Here is an 18,554-nt window from a genome sequence, read left to right on the forward strand (position 1 = left end):
AGAGCCCCATGCGGGGCTCGATCTCAGGACTCTGGGATCAACCTGAGCTGAAGGCAGAGGCTTTAACCCACTGAGCCACCCAGGCGCCCCTTCCAGGACCGCTGAAATGTAAACCGGGGAGTAGAACATGTGCTCAAAGCCGGTTTAGGAACCAGATCTACAAGGACCTTGAATATCAGTCTGAGGGGTTTGCATTTCATCCAGAGAGTAAGGCAAGTCACCACTCTTCTTTAGGCTGCTGCATAATGAGGCAAAAACCAAAGACGCAATCGCGTCTCCTCCCTCACAAAGTGGCCCTTAACAGGGCCGCCAACTACCAGAGCCACTAGCTTGGGAGCCAAAACTTGCAGGCCGTCTGGGTCCCCACATGACGTCATGCAAACCTAGCGACGCATGCGCAAAAACTTTGTGCCGGACTCGCCAGAGGACAGGTTTTGCCTCCTTTGAATCCCTCCACTTATTGGCTGGGAACAACTGCTCGTCTCGCTCCTTGTTAGCGGCGACGTAGGCGGGTACAATCTTGGTCGCTAAGATACCGCATACTTCCGTTTCCTTCCGCTCTCTGCTAAACGGAGGCAGCCCGACCTCAGTGCCTTCGACCAATGGCAAATGGGCACTGGGCGGGGCTTCGTTTGCCCGGACCAACGAAATGCGGGGTTGGCCCGGCGGAGCGCGGCCAATGACCGTGGGGCAGCCCCTGTAAAGTGGCTCGGGCGCCCCCACGCTCGTCTTTGGTCCTCTTCACAGCCCTACCCCTCCCTGCCCCCGTTTCTGCACGGCACCGGCCGCAGTCTGACAGGGACGGGACGGAGCCAAGATGGCGGCCGCCGACGGCGACGACTCGCTGTACCCCATTGCGGTGTTGATAGACGAGCTTCGCAACGAGGATGTTCAGGTCCGGAGGCCCCGGGGGTCTTGGGGAATACGGGAAGGGGTAATGGGGGCACGGACGGCCCTCGCGGAGAAAGCTCAGTGTTCGCTGGGAGTGGCGGAAGGGGGCGGCGGCCAATCAGCGCCCAGTTCTCACGTCTCCAGGTCCCAAGACTGGATGAGACGGCGCCCGGGATTGGGTACTAGCCCCCCGAGGGCGGGAGGCAGGCCACCCTGGAGGGGTCCCGGGCCTGCCTAGTGCGCGTGGCGGCCCAGGTCCTGGGAAGCAGCGACGGGGGAGGGGGTTCGGCCACTTGAGGCAGAGGAAAGGGCTCGGTGGTTGTCGGCGGCCCCTAGAATGGCCACTTGGGGATGGGGGCGCGAGGCTCGCTCCGAGTGGGGGAGGGGCCCCGGGTCTGTCGGGGCCCTGGTAGGTTTTCTCCTTTCTATGTTCCGGCGGCTGGGCCTCAGCACTGTGGGGTGAACTTATAAATGGGGTCTGAGAGATGACGCTGCCTTTCCGATTCCTGCTCTCCCTCCCTCTTCAGTTTTGATGTAGATTCCCGAAGGGGAGGGGCGGCGAAAACACTCCGATTGCCAAGGGGGCAACTAGCCAAATTCAAGCGCGGATTTATGCGGAAATTCTCTGCCGCTTCTGGGATCCTGCCGAGCAGCGGGTGGGCAGTTTATTCAGCAGGTTAACACATTTCTGGTGAGTGGGATGGGGGCACGGCCTAGCCGTGCTGGCGAGTGGTTGAGAAGACTAAGGACTCCCCGGTTTGCCCATCCCAGCTCCACCTCCCACCCGCCGTGCGACCTTGTGCAAATTACTTCACGGCTCTGAGCCTGTTTTCCCTGAAATGTGGGCTAATAATAGTTCAGGCCTCACTGGGTGGTTGTGATGGGCTGGATGAGTTAGGACTACAAGTGAAATAGAATGGTGCCTCGTTGTTGTTAAGGGCCCAATAAATGTTAGCGGCAATTATTGGGAGTAGTAATTGAAGAGGCCCCATTCTCCCTTTATAGGGGCCTCAATTTTTGTTTATTAAATTGAGCGGATGGCACTGGGCCCAGCCTCTGAAGTTCGAGGTGCCTCACAAGTTGTGGAGTCAGACAGGCTGCTGTTGTACTCCTGGCTCTTCCACTTCTTGCTAATTGACATTTGCAAGTCGGTTAATCTCCTTAGTCCTTGCTTTCCTCTTCTCTCAAATGGAGGTAATTATCTAGTTCATAGGGCTCTTGTGTGAATTCATTTGTTCAGTAAACACTTGCCACATATCAGTTATGGTGCTGAGGATATAATGGTGACACGAGTTGTTATACAGGAAGCAGATGTGAAACAGCTGAATCCATTATTAACAGGTGTGAGATGTGGGAAGGCAACAGCAGGGTATTGTGATGGTGAATCAGTTAGTGTTGGGCCTCAGCTCTGAGTAGGGCATTATTTTAGGCACAGGTATACAAGAGGGAACAAGGTGACAAAAACTAGTGGCCTCGTGGAGCTTTATGTTATAGTGTGGGGAGACAGACGAGAAGACAGTTGAAGCGTGTACTCTGTAAGATGGCAGTAAGTGCTTTGGAGAAAAATGAAGCAGGGATGTGGAGGACGGGGGAGTGTTACAAGTTTAGAGAGAATGGCTAGGCAAGGCCTTCAAGGGAACATTTGAGCAGAGATGCGAAATGAGGAACAGGTCCTGGTAGGTATCTGGTGAATAACATTCCAGGTAAAGGAAGCCAGTGCAAAGGTTCTGTGGCAGCACTGTGCAACACATGTTCTGCGAACTGCAGGAAGCCAGTATGACTGGAGCCAAAAGAATGAGCTGTTGGTGTTGGGAGATGAAGATGAAGGAGGCTATGACTCAGAAGGATCTTGTGAGCAGTGACTTAAACCAGGGGTTGCCAGATCATTGAGCATGGTTCAAGAAAGAGTTCTTGAGGTGTTTACGATGCAGCATAACAAGTTTATTTAAATAGCATGGGGATCTGTGGACAGAAGAAGCTGTACTTTTGCTCTATGAAGCCAATGGTTTTATGCTTAGTGCTCAAGGGGCAGGGATGTGCAGGGAATATTAGATCATAAATGTTTTTTTTTCGAATTTCTACTCATAAAACTACTTTCACAAGGTTTCTCTGGTGCTTGTCGTTTCGCTTAGTATTAACTATCGGTGAGATGTATAGGTAGTCATGAGACCTTTTAAGAACATAGCAAACAGCTAATTTCTGGTCCTTTTTGAAACTATGCAGGCCGTAGGTCAGCCTTCGGGGCTAAAGGTGAACATTTTCTGCTTCTTTCCCTCATCACAGGGATTGGCATATGGCCAGGGGTGGCCTTTGCCTTTTTATTTTTTAATAAAGTATTATTGAAAACACAGATCCTTCAATTTACATATTATCCATGGCTGCTTTTGTGACACAACAGCAGGGTAGAATTGAGTAGTTGCCACAGAGACAAATATTTGAGGCTTTTATTCTAAAGGCTAAAACATTTACTACCTAGTTCCTTACAGTAAGGAGAGTGTCCGCATTAGACTTAAACACCTCTGTATTAAACCACACCCTCTCTTCCCCAGCCTGCCCCCACCTGCTGCCCCCAGAGTAGCCCGTTACCAGGTCCGCACAGACCTTGGCTGACATGTGCTCTTCAGTGGAGTAGCCGCTCTGTGGCTCTTGAACACATCAGATGTGGCTGGATTGAGTTGAGATGTGCTTGTAAGTAAATACAGACCAGATTTCAGAGACATGCTATGGAGAGTGTTAAACATCAGGGTGAAGCTTTTCATCTTGATTACCCATTGAAATGATAAAAACATTGGGTTAAATAAAATATATTAATTTTGTATGCTTAGTGTGTTGTTTTTTTTTTTTAAATGTTACCAGAAAATATAAACTTACCTGTATGGCTTGCATTTATTGTCTGCATTATATATCTTTCGGTGTGTGCTGACTCTAGGTCATGCTGTATTCATATATAGAAAAAGAAAGCCAGTGGGTTTTTAGTTTTTTAAACACTAAATATTTTGTTCTACAACTTGCACTTTTCACTTAGTATTTCTTCCTTATCTTTTCATGCTGGTACATACAGATCTGTGTTTAAAAGGAGTTTGAACGTTTTCTCAAGAATCAGACAAAAATCTCAGATTGCATCTGTGCCCATGTGTATGGGCTTTCTGAGGGCAGGGCTCGGCTCTGAGGCTTGGCTCTGATTGATCTCTTAGGATTCAGCGGCTCGGTACAGGCCTCAGAATAGAGGAGCACAGAAAGGATTGAATGAATAGTGATAATGGTGGATATCTGTTGGGCGCTTGCTCTAAGCTAACTGCTACCAAGGGCAGTGCATTTCTGAGCTTCCTGAATTCTCATCGCCACCCTCTGAAGTAGGTCCTGTGTCTTCCTGAGCAGGAGACTGAAACACAGCCTAGTATGTAGCTTGGTCAAATTCATGCGGCTGAGAAGTGGAGGACCCAGGAAAGGTTCCCAAAGGACATGTAACCTAAGGAGAGAATGGAATTTGGGGTGGACAGAAACTTGCTGACTATATTCATATGCCAGATATTTTAATTGGTCTTTAATGAGACAATCTAGGATACTAGAATGAACATGGGATTGGGCACCCTCTAGTCTTGATTGATTTGCTCAGCAAATAATTGTTCAGCACCTCTATGCACCAGACCGTTTTAAATGCTAGAATACAGCAGGGAGTAAAACAGCGAAGCTGCTGCTTCATGGGGCTTGTGTTCTAGTAGAGGAGGCAGACAGTAAGTAGATCGAGAGTGTGATGTCAGTGGCAGTAATTGCTTACTGGAAAAATAAGGTAGGCTAATAAAAAATAATAATAAATAAGGCAGGCTCCAGGGTCTAGAGCAAGCCCAGGGCTGCTTTTCATTTTATTTATTTATTTATAGATTTTATTTATTTGAGGGAGAGGGAGAAGCAGACTCCCCTCTGAACCCATTGTGGGGCTCAGTTCCAGGACCCTTAGATCACCCTTGGATCATGACCTGAGCCGAAGTCAGCTGCTTAACCAGCTGAGCCCCGCCAGACACTCCTCAGCGCTGCTTTTTAGATAGGGTAGTCAAGGAGGTGATAGTGGAGGAAGTGAGGGTCACTAGGGAAGTGATATTGAGCAAGGACTTGAATGAAATGAGGGAGAATTGTACCTAATTGGTACAAAGGCCCTGAGGTGGGCGCGTGCTGATTGTGTTCAGAGAACAGCAAGCAGGCCGGCGGGGCTGAAGCAGGAAGAACGGCAGAGTGGTGAGAGGTGAGGACTAGTCTGGAGTGAGATCAAGTGAAGGCCCGCAGGCCAGGCCAAGGGCTTCTGTGAGTTTCAGTTCCTTTGCAAGGCTTTGCACGGAGGAATGACATGTTCTGACTTAATTCTAAAGCATCCTCCTGGCTGTTGAGTAGGGGCCAGGCAGGAGCAGATGGACCTGTTGGGGTGTCCTTGCAGAGCTGGCACCCAGGACCCGCGTTGGCATGGTTGTAAGGAGTAGAGGTTAAACTCTGGGTATGTTGACAGGAGGGCAGTTGGGATTTGCTGGTGGGTGGGATGTAATGTGTTGGGTGGTGAAGTAGGGGGTCAAGGGTGACAGCTTTGAATCCCACTTCTGCTAGTTTGTCCCCTGTGTGTCCTTGGACCAATTCCTTTTTCTCACTGGGCTGGGATTCCTCGTCTGTGGAGTGGCGTAATGATGAGGAAGAAGCATCTGCTGGGGAGATTGTGAAGATGCAATGGAATTGGCAAATTAAGTGGCTGCGTGGAAGTAAGCGTTCAGTATGTGATGACTTTGTTCCGTTGTGGTAGCTTTTTGTGTTTTATACTTGGGAAAGTGATGTGCAAAGAAATGGCATCCCTCACCTAAGGCCTTCCCAATCAGTAAGAGGCAGAGGCCGGACTGCAGTATCCAGTTGTTCAGGGCCCCGTGTTATTTACAGCGTGGTCTGTTGGGTGAGAGGCTATGTCTCTATTAGACTCTGTTTTCTCATCTATAAAATGGGAGTGATTTTGTAACTTAGGAGTTTGTAAGGGGGTTGTGAGGATGAAATAGTATGGTACATGGGAAATGCTTAGAACAGTGCTTGACGTGTTGTGAATGTTCAATAAGTGTTGGCCTGTAGTAGTCATGGTGGGGATGAGATCATGGGGGCGAGATCATGGGGGCTTTGTCAAGGCGAGGTGCCTGAGTATTTTCGAAGACTGTTCTGTTTTCTATTTATTTTTTTTAAGAGAGCGCGTGCATGAGCCAGAGCAGGGAGAGGGAGAAGCCAACTCCCTGCTGAGCGCAGACCCTGATGTGGGGCTTGATCCCAGCACCTGGAGGTCATGACCTGAATTGACATCTGTAGTTGGACACCCATCTGACTGCACCGCCCAGGTGCCCTTTAAAGACTGTTCTTTTCCTGATTCCTCTAGAGCAGTGGTTCTCAGCTCTGGCTGACTTTGTTTCCCCCGGAGACAAATGTCCGGAGGTATTTTTGGTGGTCAGGACCGGTGGGGGGAGTGCATCTGGGATCCCGCAGGGAGAGGCCAGTGATGCTGCCCAGTGTCTTACTGATACACAGGACGGCCCCCACCACGGAGGTGCTCCGGCTCCTGATGTCAGTCTTGCCGCGGTTTAGAGACCCTGCTGTGCACCCAGCAGCGCCATGAGTACTTTGTGTTCATTAAGTCCTCACAGACGACATCAGAGATAGGTGCTAATTTACTTTCCTCTAGAAGTTTATTTAGTAGTTAAATATCTGATGTCAGAAATGGCTTCATGTTTTCACCTGTTCCTCACCCTCCCTCGGGTTTGTGGGGGGGTTGTTTGTTTTTAAGTGTTTTAAAAGTCAGTTCCAGGCTTCAGACATTTTCTCCCACATGCTTTGTTACGCATGTCTCACTCACACTGGATGTCTTTACAACCGCGCTGCTGTCATCTGCACCAGACCAGGCCATTCTGATCCCTCAGGCTCTGCTAAACCTCAGATTTCCCCAAGGGCTTCAGAAGTCTCCTTTATGTTGGGCTTGTTTAAATCAGTTTATGAATTTGACTGTGAGTCGTGGCATTTATGTAAGTAACGATGCTAGGAAATAGCCAGGGGCACTGTGTTTCCAGGACAGCACTCCGTCCTCACCCCCAGGCTGAGCCCCCCTGGTGCAGACAAAGTCTAGGACTGAAAGTAACATAGGGCGACAGTGCCCCGGTGGAAGCAGACCGGGGTTTTGAGTTCTGCTCTTCCGGTCACTTCACAAGTTCCTCAACCCTTCGGCCTTGATTTTCTTGTTACGTGCAGAAAGGGTGGAAGGCTCACAGGCTGGGTGGTGTGGGGTTAGTGGGGCGGACCGCAGAAAGACCCTGCAGTCACTGGCCACTCTCCGAGACCCTGCGGCAGCTCGCCCCGCGTCCGTGTCTCCGGAGCATGGACCTATAGCTCCGACTTCTTTTCATGGCGTGCGCGGGCAACTGGTGAAGCGGATCTTAGAGCCAAGGTTGCTCTCGGGGCGGTTAAACTGGGGGACGGCTGCGTGGGGAGGCAGTGCGGAAGCGGGCTGCCGCTGCAGCGTGCGCCGCGGTTCCCCGGGAGGCTGCGCGCTCCTCTCTGCCCCGCCTGCCTGGCTGTGGAATGGCTGTGGGGCTGGTGTGTGCCTCTGGCGCTGTGGTAGCAATTACAGGGAGACCGTGTGTGGGGCACCTAGCTGTGGTCCTGGCACATAAGTACTGTAAAGTGTAATTGAGTGTTCGAAAACTGAAATCGTTTCTTTTTATGCTTTTTAGTGAGCCCGGCCCTGTACTAGGTTGAGGAATCACCGGTAACAGTCCTGACCCTTGTCCCGGAGACAGGTCACCTTCCAGATAGGGAAGCGGGCACATCCAGGAGTAGTTATCCTGCCAGGCAAACTGCTGCGAGAGGTACTCACTCCGGCGCGGCGGCTTCGGAGCGTGCAGGCTTACTACCCGCTGCCTCACCCCCGAAACGTGAACTACGTAAGGAGCGATGGTGAGGAAGAGCGAACAGTGAGGTGCTTGCCGCCCGCGAGGCTCTGTCTCCAGGCTCTCCCTGTGCGAATATTCCAGCAGTCCCGTGAGGTCAGCTCTGCTGGTAATTCCCATTTTACAGGGAGGAGACGGAAGCTCCAAGGTGCCCAGACTGGCCGGGGACCCTTAGCTAGAAGGTAAAGCCAGAGTACATGCTCATTTATTATATATTTTTAAAAATTTCTTCAAATAATGTAGAAATACAGGTTGTGATGCCCATTTTCACTCTCGAGCAATGCTAAATGATTACCAGGGGGCAGCTTGGGTTTTCCCACCCACACACATTATGTTCATTTAAAAACGTGATCCTTTGTGGAACAAGGAAAAAAGATACGTAGGCGACGACTGTAGGAGGTGGAGAGACTTCTGTCACTCACTGAGCGTTGCCCCTGGCCAGCCAGGGCTCCATGTTAAGGTACACACCGTACGTTACAGACCCCAGCGCCCCGTTGCCGGCCACCACCTGTTCCATACAGCAGCATTCTGGAACGTACTCCCCTAGACACTTTTATCTCTGCTTGTATTCACATCTGTAGTGCCTTTATTTATTTACTTATTTTTAAAGATTTTATTTATTTATTTGACAGACAGAGATCACAAGGAGGCAGAGAGGCAGGCAGAGAGAGAGGAGGACGCAGGCTCCCCGCTGAGCAGAGAGCCTGATGTGGGGCTCGATCCCAGGACCCTGAGATCATGACCCGAGCCAAAGGCAGAGGCTTAACCCACTGAGCCACCCAGGTGCCCTAGTTCCTTTATTTAAAAGAAAAAAAAAAATCCTGCAGATATTGATTGGGCTCTAACTCCGTGCCAGGTGTTGTCCTAGATTCTTGGGGCGTGGGGGCAAGAAGACAGGGTCCCTGCCCTGTGAAGCTGGTGTTCTAGTGGGGAAGGACAAACTGAACAGAGAAGTCTGTGTCAGGACTGCTGAGAGCGCTTACATGTGGGGAGAGATGGCATGCTGTTTCCCCTGGGTGCTCGCATGGGAGGATCCAGCAGAGGCCTGAGTAAAGTGGGGGGAGCCCTGAGGTGACTGGAGGGAGAGTGTTTCGGGCTGAGGAAACGGTACATCAGCGAGTGCAAAGAGCTGGGTGAGGGTGGTGTTGCGTTGGTTTTACGGTCGAGGAAGCTGTTGTGACAGGATTTCCAGGGGTATGGGGGCGGTGGGCAGTGAGAGTGGGTGAGGAGGGGCTAGATTCTGTTGGGCCTCATAGGCCATAGCAAGGCCTTTGGATTTCACTCCAAAGGGAAGGCGGATTGCCTGTGGCTCGCACCATACACATTTGTGACAGGGAAGCTCCCTGGAGTCATACTGTACGTGTTTGTGTCAGGGAAACTTGGTGGATCCAATGGAAACACGGACCTTAAATAGTGAGTAATGCTTCTACAGGTGGATGCGGTGGCTGGAAGGGAGATGTTGTATTTGTGTCTCCATGTACTGGGCTGTGTGCTGAGGGCCGCTGGGCACAGAGGCAGCCCCAGCCCGGGGTGACAGGCTGTCGCAAAACCATGTATGTGGAACGTCATGGGTGCTTGACAGGAACCTGCTCGGCGTACAGTGCACAGAGTAGACTTCAGCACTGTGCCACGATCAAGGACAGCAAGGATTCCTTGTTGACGTTATTAATAGCTGCTCCAACAGGAATATCATAGAGAACCCGACCAACAGTTGTTCCAGCAAGTTAAGGGCTCATTTTTTCCTTATATGACCAGTTCGGCAGCTCAAGGCTGTCACAGAATTGGGTCAGAGTATGCTGTTCCTTTGAGCTGCCTCGTGTGGCCACAAGATCGCTGCTCTGTCTGTTGTCGTTAAGTGCTCATAGAACCACACTGGAAGCAGGGGCTGACCTCGGACAGAGAAGTTTTTTTTTTCCTTGTCATCCTCCCTTTTTTCCCAAGGAGGAGAGTCTTTGTTGAAGGCTGACTTGCCCTTGTCTCTTTGTCCAGAACTAGGTCATGTGCTGAGTTCACTGGAATTCAGTTTGGCTATAAATAAGGGGAAAATTCTAAATGAGGCTTAAATAGCTTGAGGTTTATTTCTGACTTAGGACCAAAAAGTCTGAAGGCAATGCGACTGGTGTGGCACTCTTTCTCTCTTGGGTGTCAGGGTCTCAGGCTCTTCCACTTTGTACTCTGCTTGCATGTCACCCATCCTGCCCTCCCCATCTCCAGGTTCACCTCATGATCCCAAGGTGGCTGCTGAAGCCCAGCCATCATAGCCCCATTCTATGCAGGAAAGAGGGAAGATGAGTGTGACCACAGATCCCCTTATGGACACTTCATAGAAGTCACACACACCATTCCCACTGGGATTTCACTGGCCAGGCGTTAATTTCATGTTGGATGAAAAAGCGATTCAGAAATGTCTTTTCCTGGGGGTCATGTGCATAGCTGAAAACCAGGGGTTATGAGTGGCAGTATAACCCAGTGCAGGAGCTCTATTTTTTTTTTTTAATTAACATATATATTGTTTCAGGGTTACAGGTCTGTGATTCATCTGTCTTAGACAGTCGCAGCACTCACCATAGCACATACCGTCCACAGTGTCCATCACCCAGCCACCCCATCCCTCCCACTCACCTCCATGAGAGCAACCCTCAGTTTGTTTCCTGAGATTAAGAGTCCCTTACGGTTTGTCTCCCTCTCTGGTTTCGTCTTATTTCACTTTTCCCTCCCTTCCCCTATGATCCTCTGTGTTGTTTCTCATATTCCTCGTATTAGTGAGATCATATGACAATTGTCTTTCTCTGATTGACTTATTTCACTTAGCATAATACCCTCTAGTTCCATCCACATCGTTACGAATGGCAAGATTTCAGTTTTGATGGCTGCATAATATTCCATTGTTTGTAGATACCACATCTTCTTTATCCATTCATCTGTTGATGGACATTTCGGCTCATTCCACAGTTTGGCTATTGTGGACGTTGCTGCTATGAACATTGGGGTGCATGTGCCCCTTTGGATCACTACATTTGTATCTTTAGGGTAAAGTAGAGCAATTGCTGGGTCATAGGGTAGCTCTGTTTTCAGCTTTTTGAATAATCTCCATGCTGTTTTCCAGAGTGGCTGCACCAGCTTGCATTCCCACCAACAGGGTAGGAGGGTTCCCCTTTCTCTGCATCCTGTTGTTTCCTGACTTGTTAATTTTAGCCATTCTGACTGGTGTGAAGTGGGATCTCACTGTGGCTTTGATTTGTATTTCCCTGATGCCGAGTGATGTGGAGCACTTTTTCATGTGTCTGCAGGCCATTTGACTGTCATCTTTGCAGAAATGTCAGTGCAGAAGCCCTTAACCTGGGGCCCATCTCAAATTCCAGCACAGGTCCATGAATTCGGGTGGGGAAAATAACACCTTTAATTTCAATAACCTGTAACTCCAATTTAACTTTCTTCCTATTAGGAATTGTAGTATTACAATAGCAAAGTATAGGAAGTGTCAGCAAAAGCCTGTGGGAATCATGACCGTTCACATCTCGTGGCAGCCGTTGTGGGCACTTCCAGTGTTGTCTGTGTTCTCCTCTGTTTAAAATTATGGTTCTTAGACTTGCTGTGGGCACACACACCCCCAAATTAAAAACACAGAAATACAAATTGATGAAACTGGTTAACAGCCAGGTGATTGGGGTTCATCCTGGCTCTGCCGCCTGTAAGCTGGGAGAGGTCACTTAACTTCCCTGTGCCTTTGTTTCCTCGGCCACGTAATGGGTGATCCTGAATCTAAATGCGGGATCAAATGAGTTAAGACATGAAGGCTCCTAGAACAGTGCCTGGCACACAGTATGCACCATGGAGTATTTGCTGTTATTTTACTTTTACTGGGAGAGAAAGGAAAGGAGACCCCAGGGGGAGAGCTGGCCTGCTGCCATGCGTGCCTTTCTTGAGATGCCTGAACAAAATCAGGGTGCTGTCAACAGGGTGAGGTTGTGTTTGCTGGTCGAAGGGTGTTCCCAGGTTTATGTCACTTGGCAGTCACAGTAACCTTTTGAGGATGGGTGCTATTTAATCCCCATTTCACAGGTGAGGAAGTTGAGACCCAGAAAGGTACAGAGTGGCCCGAGATCCCATAGCTAATATGTAAAGGTGCTTAGCTTTGAACCCAGACCCTCTGGCCCCAGAGCGCCTCCTTGCCTTTCTTGAGTGTTCCTGGCACTGTCTCTGCTGAGGAAGGCAAGCTGACATTTTCAGTGACACCAAAACCAGCGTCTCTGGGGACAGCAGGAGGGAAGGGGGCTCTCTAGCATGGCAGAGATGGCCTGATTCTTATGCACCCACCCCTTGGGCACCTTTCTTAAATATAGAGATGTTGAGATGAAGAGTCTGGGTGCCTGGCTTCCGGTCTGGGCTCTTGCTGCTTTTCTGGCAAATGACAGCTTCTCTGTGCGTGGGCATCCTCACCGTTAGAACAACATCTGCCTCAGAGCTCACTTCTAAGGATCAGATGTGTTCCTTCTCCACGTCATGTGCTTGGGTGCAGCCAGGCACCTAGCGGGCAATCAGATATCAGCGGCTCTTGTTGGCGTTACGCTTAGGCTCATCCCCTGCTAGTGTCTTGTCCTCAAGGCTGCTGCTCAACTGTCAGGGCCGTGGCCCTTGGATGCATTTCCCCATTGCCCAGCTGAAAGGGGAACCCAAAGCTCTAACTGGGAGGCGACAGAGAGAAAGGAAACAGGCATCTAAGTCAGTAGGCCCCCCATATTGTATTATGGAGAACTTCAGACCTGCAGAACATTGAGAGTCGGACAAAGGCCAGCAGACTGCGATCCATGGACCGAATTCAGCCCGTGGTCTGCTTTTGCAAATGCAGTTTGCCTGGTGGGTTGCATATTGTGTGGTTCTGTGGCTGTTTTTGCGTCAGTGCACGGTTGAGTAGTTAGGACAGAGACTCTGTGGCCCAAGATGCTGAAAATACGTACTTGCCAGCAGTTTACAGGGAAGGTTTATATCCGCCACCTGTAGTCATTCGCCGTTAGTGCTCACCATGTTTCCTTATGTTTCTGCGGGTCTGTCTACAGGTGATTTATTTTTTGGCTAAATAAGATGCAGTTGTCATAATACTTCATCTCTAGGTTCATTGGTGCTGGAGAGCTGAGTGTTCGGACCACGTTAAACCCAAATACCCAGTGACTGTATGAGAAATGTGAACGCATTTTTCTGAAAGGAGAGGCCACCATGGCATTTCCTTGGAGTGACAGTATTGTCTGTGATCTCTGAGATTTTTAAGCCCCGGGACCAGGAAACTGATGTAGGATCACAGTCACTCACAGACCTCTCTGGGAAAAGCACTGGCTGAGAGAGTCCCTTCTTGTTGTGCCTCCCCTTCCAGGAAGAGGATGCCTTCTCTGTGCCCGGCAGTGGCTTACTCACTCTCCAGGGTGTTTCCCTCCACCCCCACACGCATGACCTCACCTCTTTCTGCCACAGCCCTGCGAGCCAGGAGGAGAGGCCACACTATTGTGCTGGAGAAACAAGGGTTTCCATTCCCGGTGAGCTGTGCCATCAGGGGTCCCAGCTCTCTCTTGGCGCTGGCTTGGGCACGTGTCTGCCTCTCTCAGGTCCCTGTGTTCACAGTCTTGAAAGGGGGTGTTGGATACCAACCTCCCTAGGAGTGAGAGGATTGAGAGAGGTCGTAGCACCTAAATGCTCCACGTGAGACCTGTCCTGTGTTAGCCAAGCGTGTTAGAGTCCTCGGTGCCACAACAAAGCACTACTCATTTGGTGGCTTAATGCAACAAAAATTATTCTCACAGTTCTGGAGGCTAGAAATTTGGAGTAAGGTGTCAGCAATTTTGCTTCCTTCTGCAGACTCTGAAGATTCCTTTCCTATCTGCTGGCTTGTGGTGGCTGATGGCAATTCCTGACGCTCCATAGCTTGTGGATACATTCCCTCGATCGCTCCCTCCATCTTCACGTGGCCTTCCGCTCCCTGTGTCTCCATGTCTACTCCTCTTCTGTTTCTTTTCTTTTTTTAGATTTTCATTTACTTGAGAGAGGGAGAGAGAATGAGCTGGAGGAGAGGCAGATGGAGAGGGAGAAGCAGACTTCCCGCTGAGCTGAGAGCCTGATGTGGGGCTCGATCCCAGGACCCTGGGATCATGACCTGAACCAAAGGCAGATGCTTTACTGACTGGCTTAACCACCCAGGTTCCCCCTTTTCTGTTTCATCAGGACACAGTCGTCGGCTGTGTAGAGAAAACTCGCTCTTCTGTGTGTCTCCTTGACTCTCCCATCACTACCACACTCCACACTTCTGATACCATGTGTGAGGTTTTTCCCATGCCACGCAGTTCTCTGCAGTGCCAGCTACACGTCTTAGGGTTCATTTCAGTTGTAATGCTAACCAGAAGCAGTGCTGACCCCGCAGGTGAAGGGCTCTGTCCCTCGAAACCGCCCCCACTTCAGGTGCCTGTCTCAAGTAATAGGTCCCCACGTCACCCACAACTTGTCAGACTTGCCTACACATTGGAGGTTCCCGTGATCCTGTCCTTGGGTTTGATGATTTTCCAGAACAGCTCACAGAACTCAGGGAAACACTTAACATTTATCAGCTTTTTTTTTTTCCCCCTAACATTTTACTTATTTATTTGACAGACAGAGATCACAAGTAGGCAGAGAGGCAGGCAGAGAGAGAGGAGGAAGCAGGCTCCCCGCGGAGCAGAGAGCCCAATGAGGGGCTCGATCCCAGAACCCCGGGATCATGACCTGAGCTGAAGGCAGAGGCTTTAACCCACTGAGCCACCCAGGCGCCCCATCAGCTTATTTCTAATAAAAGATACAATAAAGGATTCAGATGAACACGCACATGAAGATTGACGCAGGGTGAGATCGGGACGGGTCCTCCTCACAGGGGCTTCTGTTCCTCTGCATTTGGGGTGCGCCACCCTCTTGGTACCTGGATGTTGTCACAAACCTGGAAGCTCCCCAAGCCCTGTACTTTGAGGATTTTTATGAAAGGCTCATGACATAGGCATGATTGATTATTAAGTCCATCTCCAGCCACTTTCCCAGCGTTGAGGGTAGCGCTGAAAGTTCCAAGCTTCTGATGATGGCTTGGTCTTTCCGGTGACCAGTCCCCATCCAGGGGCCCACCAAGATACGCTTCATTGGAACGAAAGACAGTGCTGTTGCTCAGGAAATTCCAAGGGCCTTAGGAGCTCTCAGCAGGAGCCAGGGGCAGAGACCATTAAATGTATTTTCCGTTTCACTGTTTCACGAGCTCCCCCCTAAATTGGGGGTGATTTCATCTTGAGATGCTGACTTAATTACATCTGCAAAGTCCTTATTTTCACATTCTTGAGTACAGGGGGTTAGGACCAGACCATATCTTCAGGGGGCCACTCTTCAACCAGTTAGGCTGGTGCTGTTACTCCTGCTAACCGTGCTCCTGCTTGTGTAGCAATGTTGTTACCTTGTTTGTTCTGTCGTCATCGCTGCTCGCTGGTGGTCCCGGGTTTCAGTCCCTGCCCCACAGCATCTGAACCGTGTGACCCTTAGAAGGGACTTTTGCTGCTTAAGCCTGTTTCCTCCTACGCAGAATGGGGCTTATAACACATCTGACCTCTGGGTTGTTGTGAGAGCCTGTACGTGTGAGTGCCCAGCCTAGGACCTGGCACAGAGTAAACATGCCGGAATGTGGCCACCCCTGTTGGAGCATGTCAGGTGATGCTGAGTGCGGGAGGGGACGAAGCAGAGGAGGGGTACCAGCCGTGTGGGGACGCAGTGTGCGGTTGTAGAGAATGGTCTTGGAAACACCACTGCGGGGGTGTCTGCTCAGTAGGACTCAGTGGGTGCTTTCGCTGAGGCCGCTGCTAACACCATAATTTAGTGACTCAGTTGCTTGGTAGGTGTGTGCCAAGTTACTACGCCACATCCTTACATTAGGCTTCCAGAGGCTGCCTGGGTCTGGCGCTGTCACACACCCCTAAGTCCGGGCGCGCTAATGTTCTCCCCTGTTCTTGTTCTCTCACCAGCTTCGTCTCAACAGCATCAAGAAACTGTCCACCATCGCCTTGGCCCTGGGTGTGGAAAGGACCCGCAGCGAGCTCCTGCCCTTCCTGACAGGTAAAGAGGTGGACTCCTGGGGTCCAGGTGGAGTGGGGACTGTCGGGCGTTGCTTCTTGTTAGGTGACAGAGGGCTCATAGGGATCTAACGTACCATAGCGTCTGCCCTGTGCCAGGTACGGCACGGCGGGGTAGGGGGCAGGGTCGGTCAGCGGGGTCTGGAGGCGGCTGGAGCCAGCTTTGAATCAGCACTAACAGTTAAAAGCCGGTATCGTGAGGTGAGTCACTTAACCTGACCGTTCTTTGGAGTTTTTCCGTCCAAAGTACAGGTAAGCACACACGTGCTGTGGCATGATACGAGCGTGGAGTAACAATTGAGTAGTTGCTGACATGTGTCCTCTGCCTGCCATGTGCCGGCCAGTGCTCCAAGGGTTAGTTCAGGGTCGTCAGGATGGGGGCCTGTGCTCAGCAAGCACACATCGGTGGTGTTCCCCGTTGTTGATCTCACAGCAGCGCCTTGAGGTGGGGAGTACTGCTGCCCTGCCCCCATTTTATCGGTGAGGACCCTGAGGGTGGGGAGGCGAAGGACCGCGCTCGCCTGAGATCCTGCGGCTGGAGGAGGTGACTCAACGGGGCCTGACCGCCCCGGTTAATGACTCAGGGTCCTGACGACCTGGGTTCAAGGCCAGGCCCCACCACTTTCTAGCTGTGTGGCCTGGGGCAGGGTATTTCCCATCTGCCTGCCTCTGGCTCTTTGTGTGAGAGACGGGCCTAATTGTGTACGCGGATACGAAGATTAAATAAGATGCCGTGTGACACGCTCATGCAGCTTACACTCAGCACGCGGCAAGAACTGCTGAGCGTTAGCGGTTCGGCCGCCCCACTCACCCCGTCTGAGGATGCGCACAGAGCACCCGGCACGGTGTCTGATGCACACCAGGCCAACAGTTGGAGGTAAACCCTCCGTCCCGCTATTCTCACTACTACTTTATACTAATTGAAATGGCAGCTGAAGGCCCAGAGTCACTAGTGAAACTCTTACGTGATCCTGTAATTTGGACTCAGTGGTGATGCCAGGGTGGAGGGGAGCGGAGATGGTTATTCCTTCTCTTGACACGTGCAGACATGAAGGCCCACAGAGGGACAGGGATTGCCCACGGTGACGACGGCTAACGACCGCGGAGCACGGGTTTATCTGCCTGGGCATGCCAGGTGTCTGTCACGCTGAGCAGGTGACCTGAACCGAGCGGCTTCGGCTGGTGAGCCGTGCGCAGGACTTGGAAGCTCCGAGTGCTGAGACGGGGCAGCTGGGTGCAGGGAGTGTGATGCGTGGCACGGTGGTGTAACGGCGGTAGAGCGGCGCTGGGTGGCCCAGTCGGTGAAGTGTCTGCCTTTGGCTCGGGTCATGACCCGGGGATCCTGGGATTGAGCCCCACCTTGAGCTCCCTGCTCAGCGGGAAGCCTGTTTCCTTCTGTGGTTCGTCCCTGTCCCGTCCCCCTCCCCGCTCACGTGCGCTCTCACTCTCAAGGAAATAAAAGGTTAAACAAAAACCAAGCGGGTAAAGAAGTTGGTGGGACCTGGGTTTGAGGCCAGCTGTGCCACCAGCCTGCTGGCAAGCCTGGGTAAGCCATTCTGTTTCCCCTGGCCTCGGCTCCCGTATCTGTCCGAGGGTGGGAGGAAGACCTAACCCACAGGGTTGTTGAGGATGAAGTGCTCCACGCAGAGCAAGTCTGTAGAAGATGCTCGGTACGTGCTGCTGGCCCCTGTAGTGAGGTAGTGGGGAGTGCCGCTGGGGAGGGGATTGGCAGGAGTAAACAGCACATGGAGACAGGATTGACTGTGGTGATGGGATGCTGGGGAAGTACAGGGGCAGGTGGGCGGTAGGGGTTGGGTTTGCCGGTCCCGAGGGCCAGGCGGCAGTCTGCGATTAATCCTGTAGGTGAAGGCAGGCAGTCGTTGGAGGTAGCTGCTGGAGGGTGGGCGGATGACGTGTGGAAAATAAACCTCCTGTGCACACAGCATTTTATTGAAGGGTTGCGGGGCGGTGCGGGAGGCGGTTGAATGGCAGAGGCAGTTGACTTGGGGCCAGGGCTAAGAGTAGAGACCCTGAGGTTGGGCCGCCTGGTTCCGTCCCAGCTAGGGCATGCTTCATTTCCTCTGTAAAACGGGAATCATCATCTAATACGTGGGCCATTGTTAAGATTCAGTGAATTTTTTAAAGATGTATTTGTTTGACAGAGGTAGGGGAAGAGACGATGCGCGGGACAGCGAGCACAAGCGTGGGGCAGGGGAGGGCGGCAGGCAGAGGGAGAAGCAGGCTCCCCGCTGAGCAGGGAGCCCGATGCAGGACTCAATCCCAAGACCCTAGGATCATGACCTGAGCTGAAGGCAGACGCTTAACCAGCTGAGCCACCCGGGAGCCCCAAGATTCAGTGAATCTAACATACGTGTCATCTTTATTACATCAGAGCCACAGGTGACATCACAGTAATGCAAGTGAGAGGAACTGCACAAGCCACGATGGAGGAGGAGCCAGGCGTTCAAGACAGATTTCTCTGGGCTGCTTTCGTTAAGTGGTGGCAGATTTTCTGTCCTTTGGGCTTCACCCACTGCAGAATGTTCAAAACAGCAGGTGGTAGATAGCACCCCATCTTTCAGAAAAGGTG

At 51.3% G+C, this 18,554-nt stretch overlaps 1 protein-coding gene across 1 annotated transcript in view; it reads left to right on the plus strand.

The window, feature by feature from the left end:
- Positions 1-729: 729 nt before the first annotated feature.
- The window catches only part of PPP2R1A (protein phosphatase 2 scaffold subunit Aalpha), a 40,161-nt gene continuing 22,336 nt past the window's right edge, over positions 730-18,554 (plus strand). The window contains exons 1-2 of the mRNA XM_032839409.1: positions 730-895; positions 15,857-15,947. Of these exons, the coding sequence (XP_032695300.1) occupies positions 818-895; positions 15,857-15,947 (169 nt within the window). The 5' untranslated portion in view covers positions 730-817. The remainder of the gene's footprint in view (positions 896-15,856; positions 15,948-18,554) is intronic.

Source organism: Lontra canadensis, unplaced genomic scaffold, assembly GCF_010015895.1.
Source record: "Lontra canadensis isolate GAN:19392208 unplaced genomic scaffold, GSC_riverotter_1.0 scaffold107, whole genome shotgun sequence".
NCBI classification, from domain to species: domain Eukaryota; kingdom Metazoa; phylum Chordata; class Mammalia; order Carnivora; family Mustelidae; genus Lontra; species Lontra canadensis.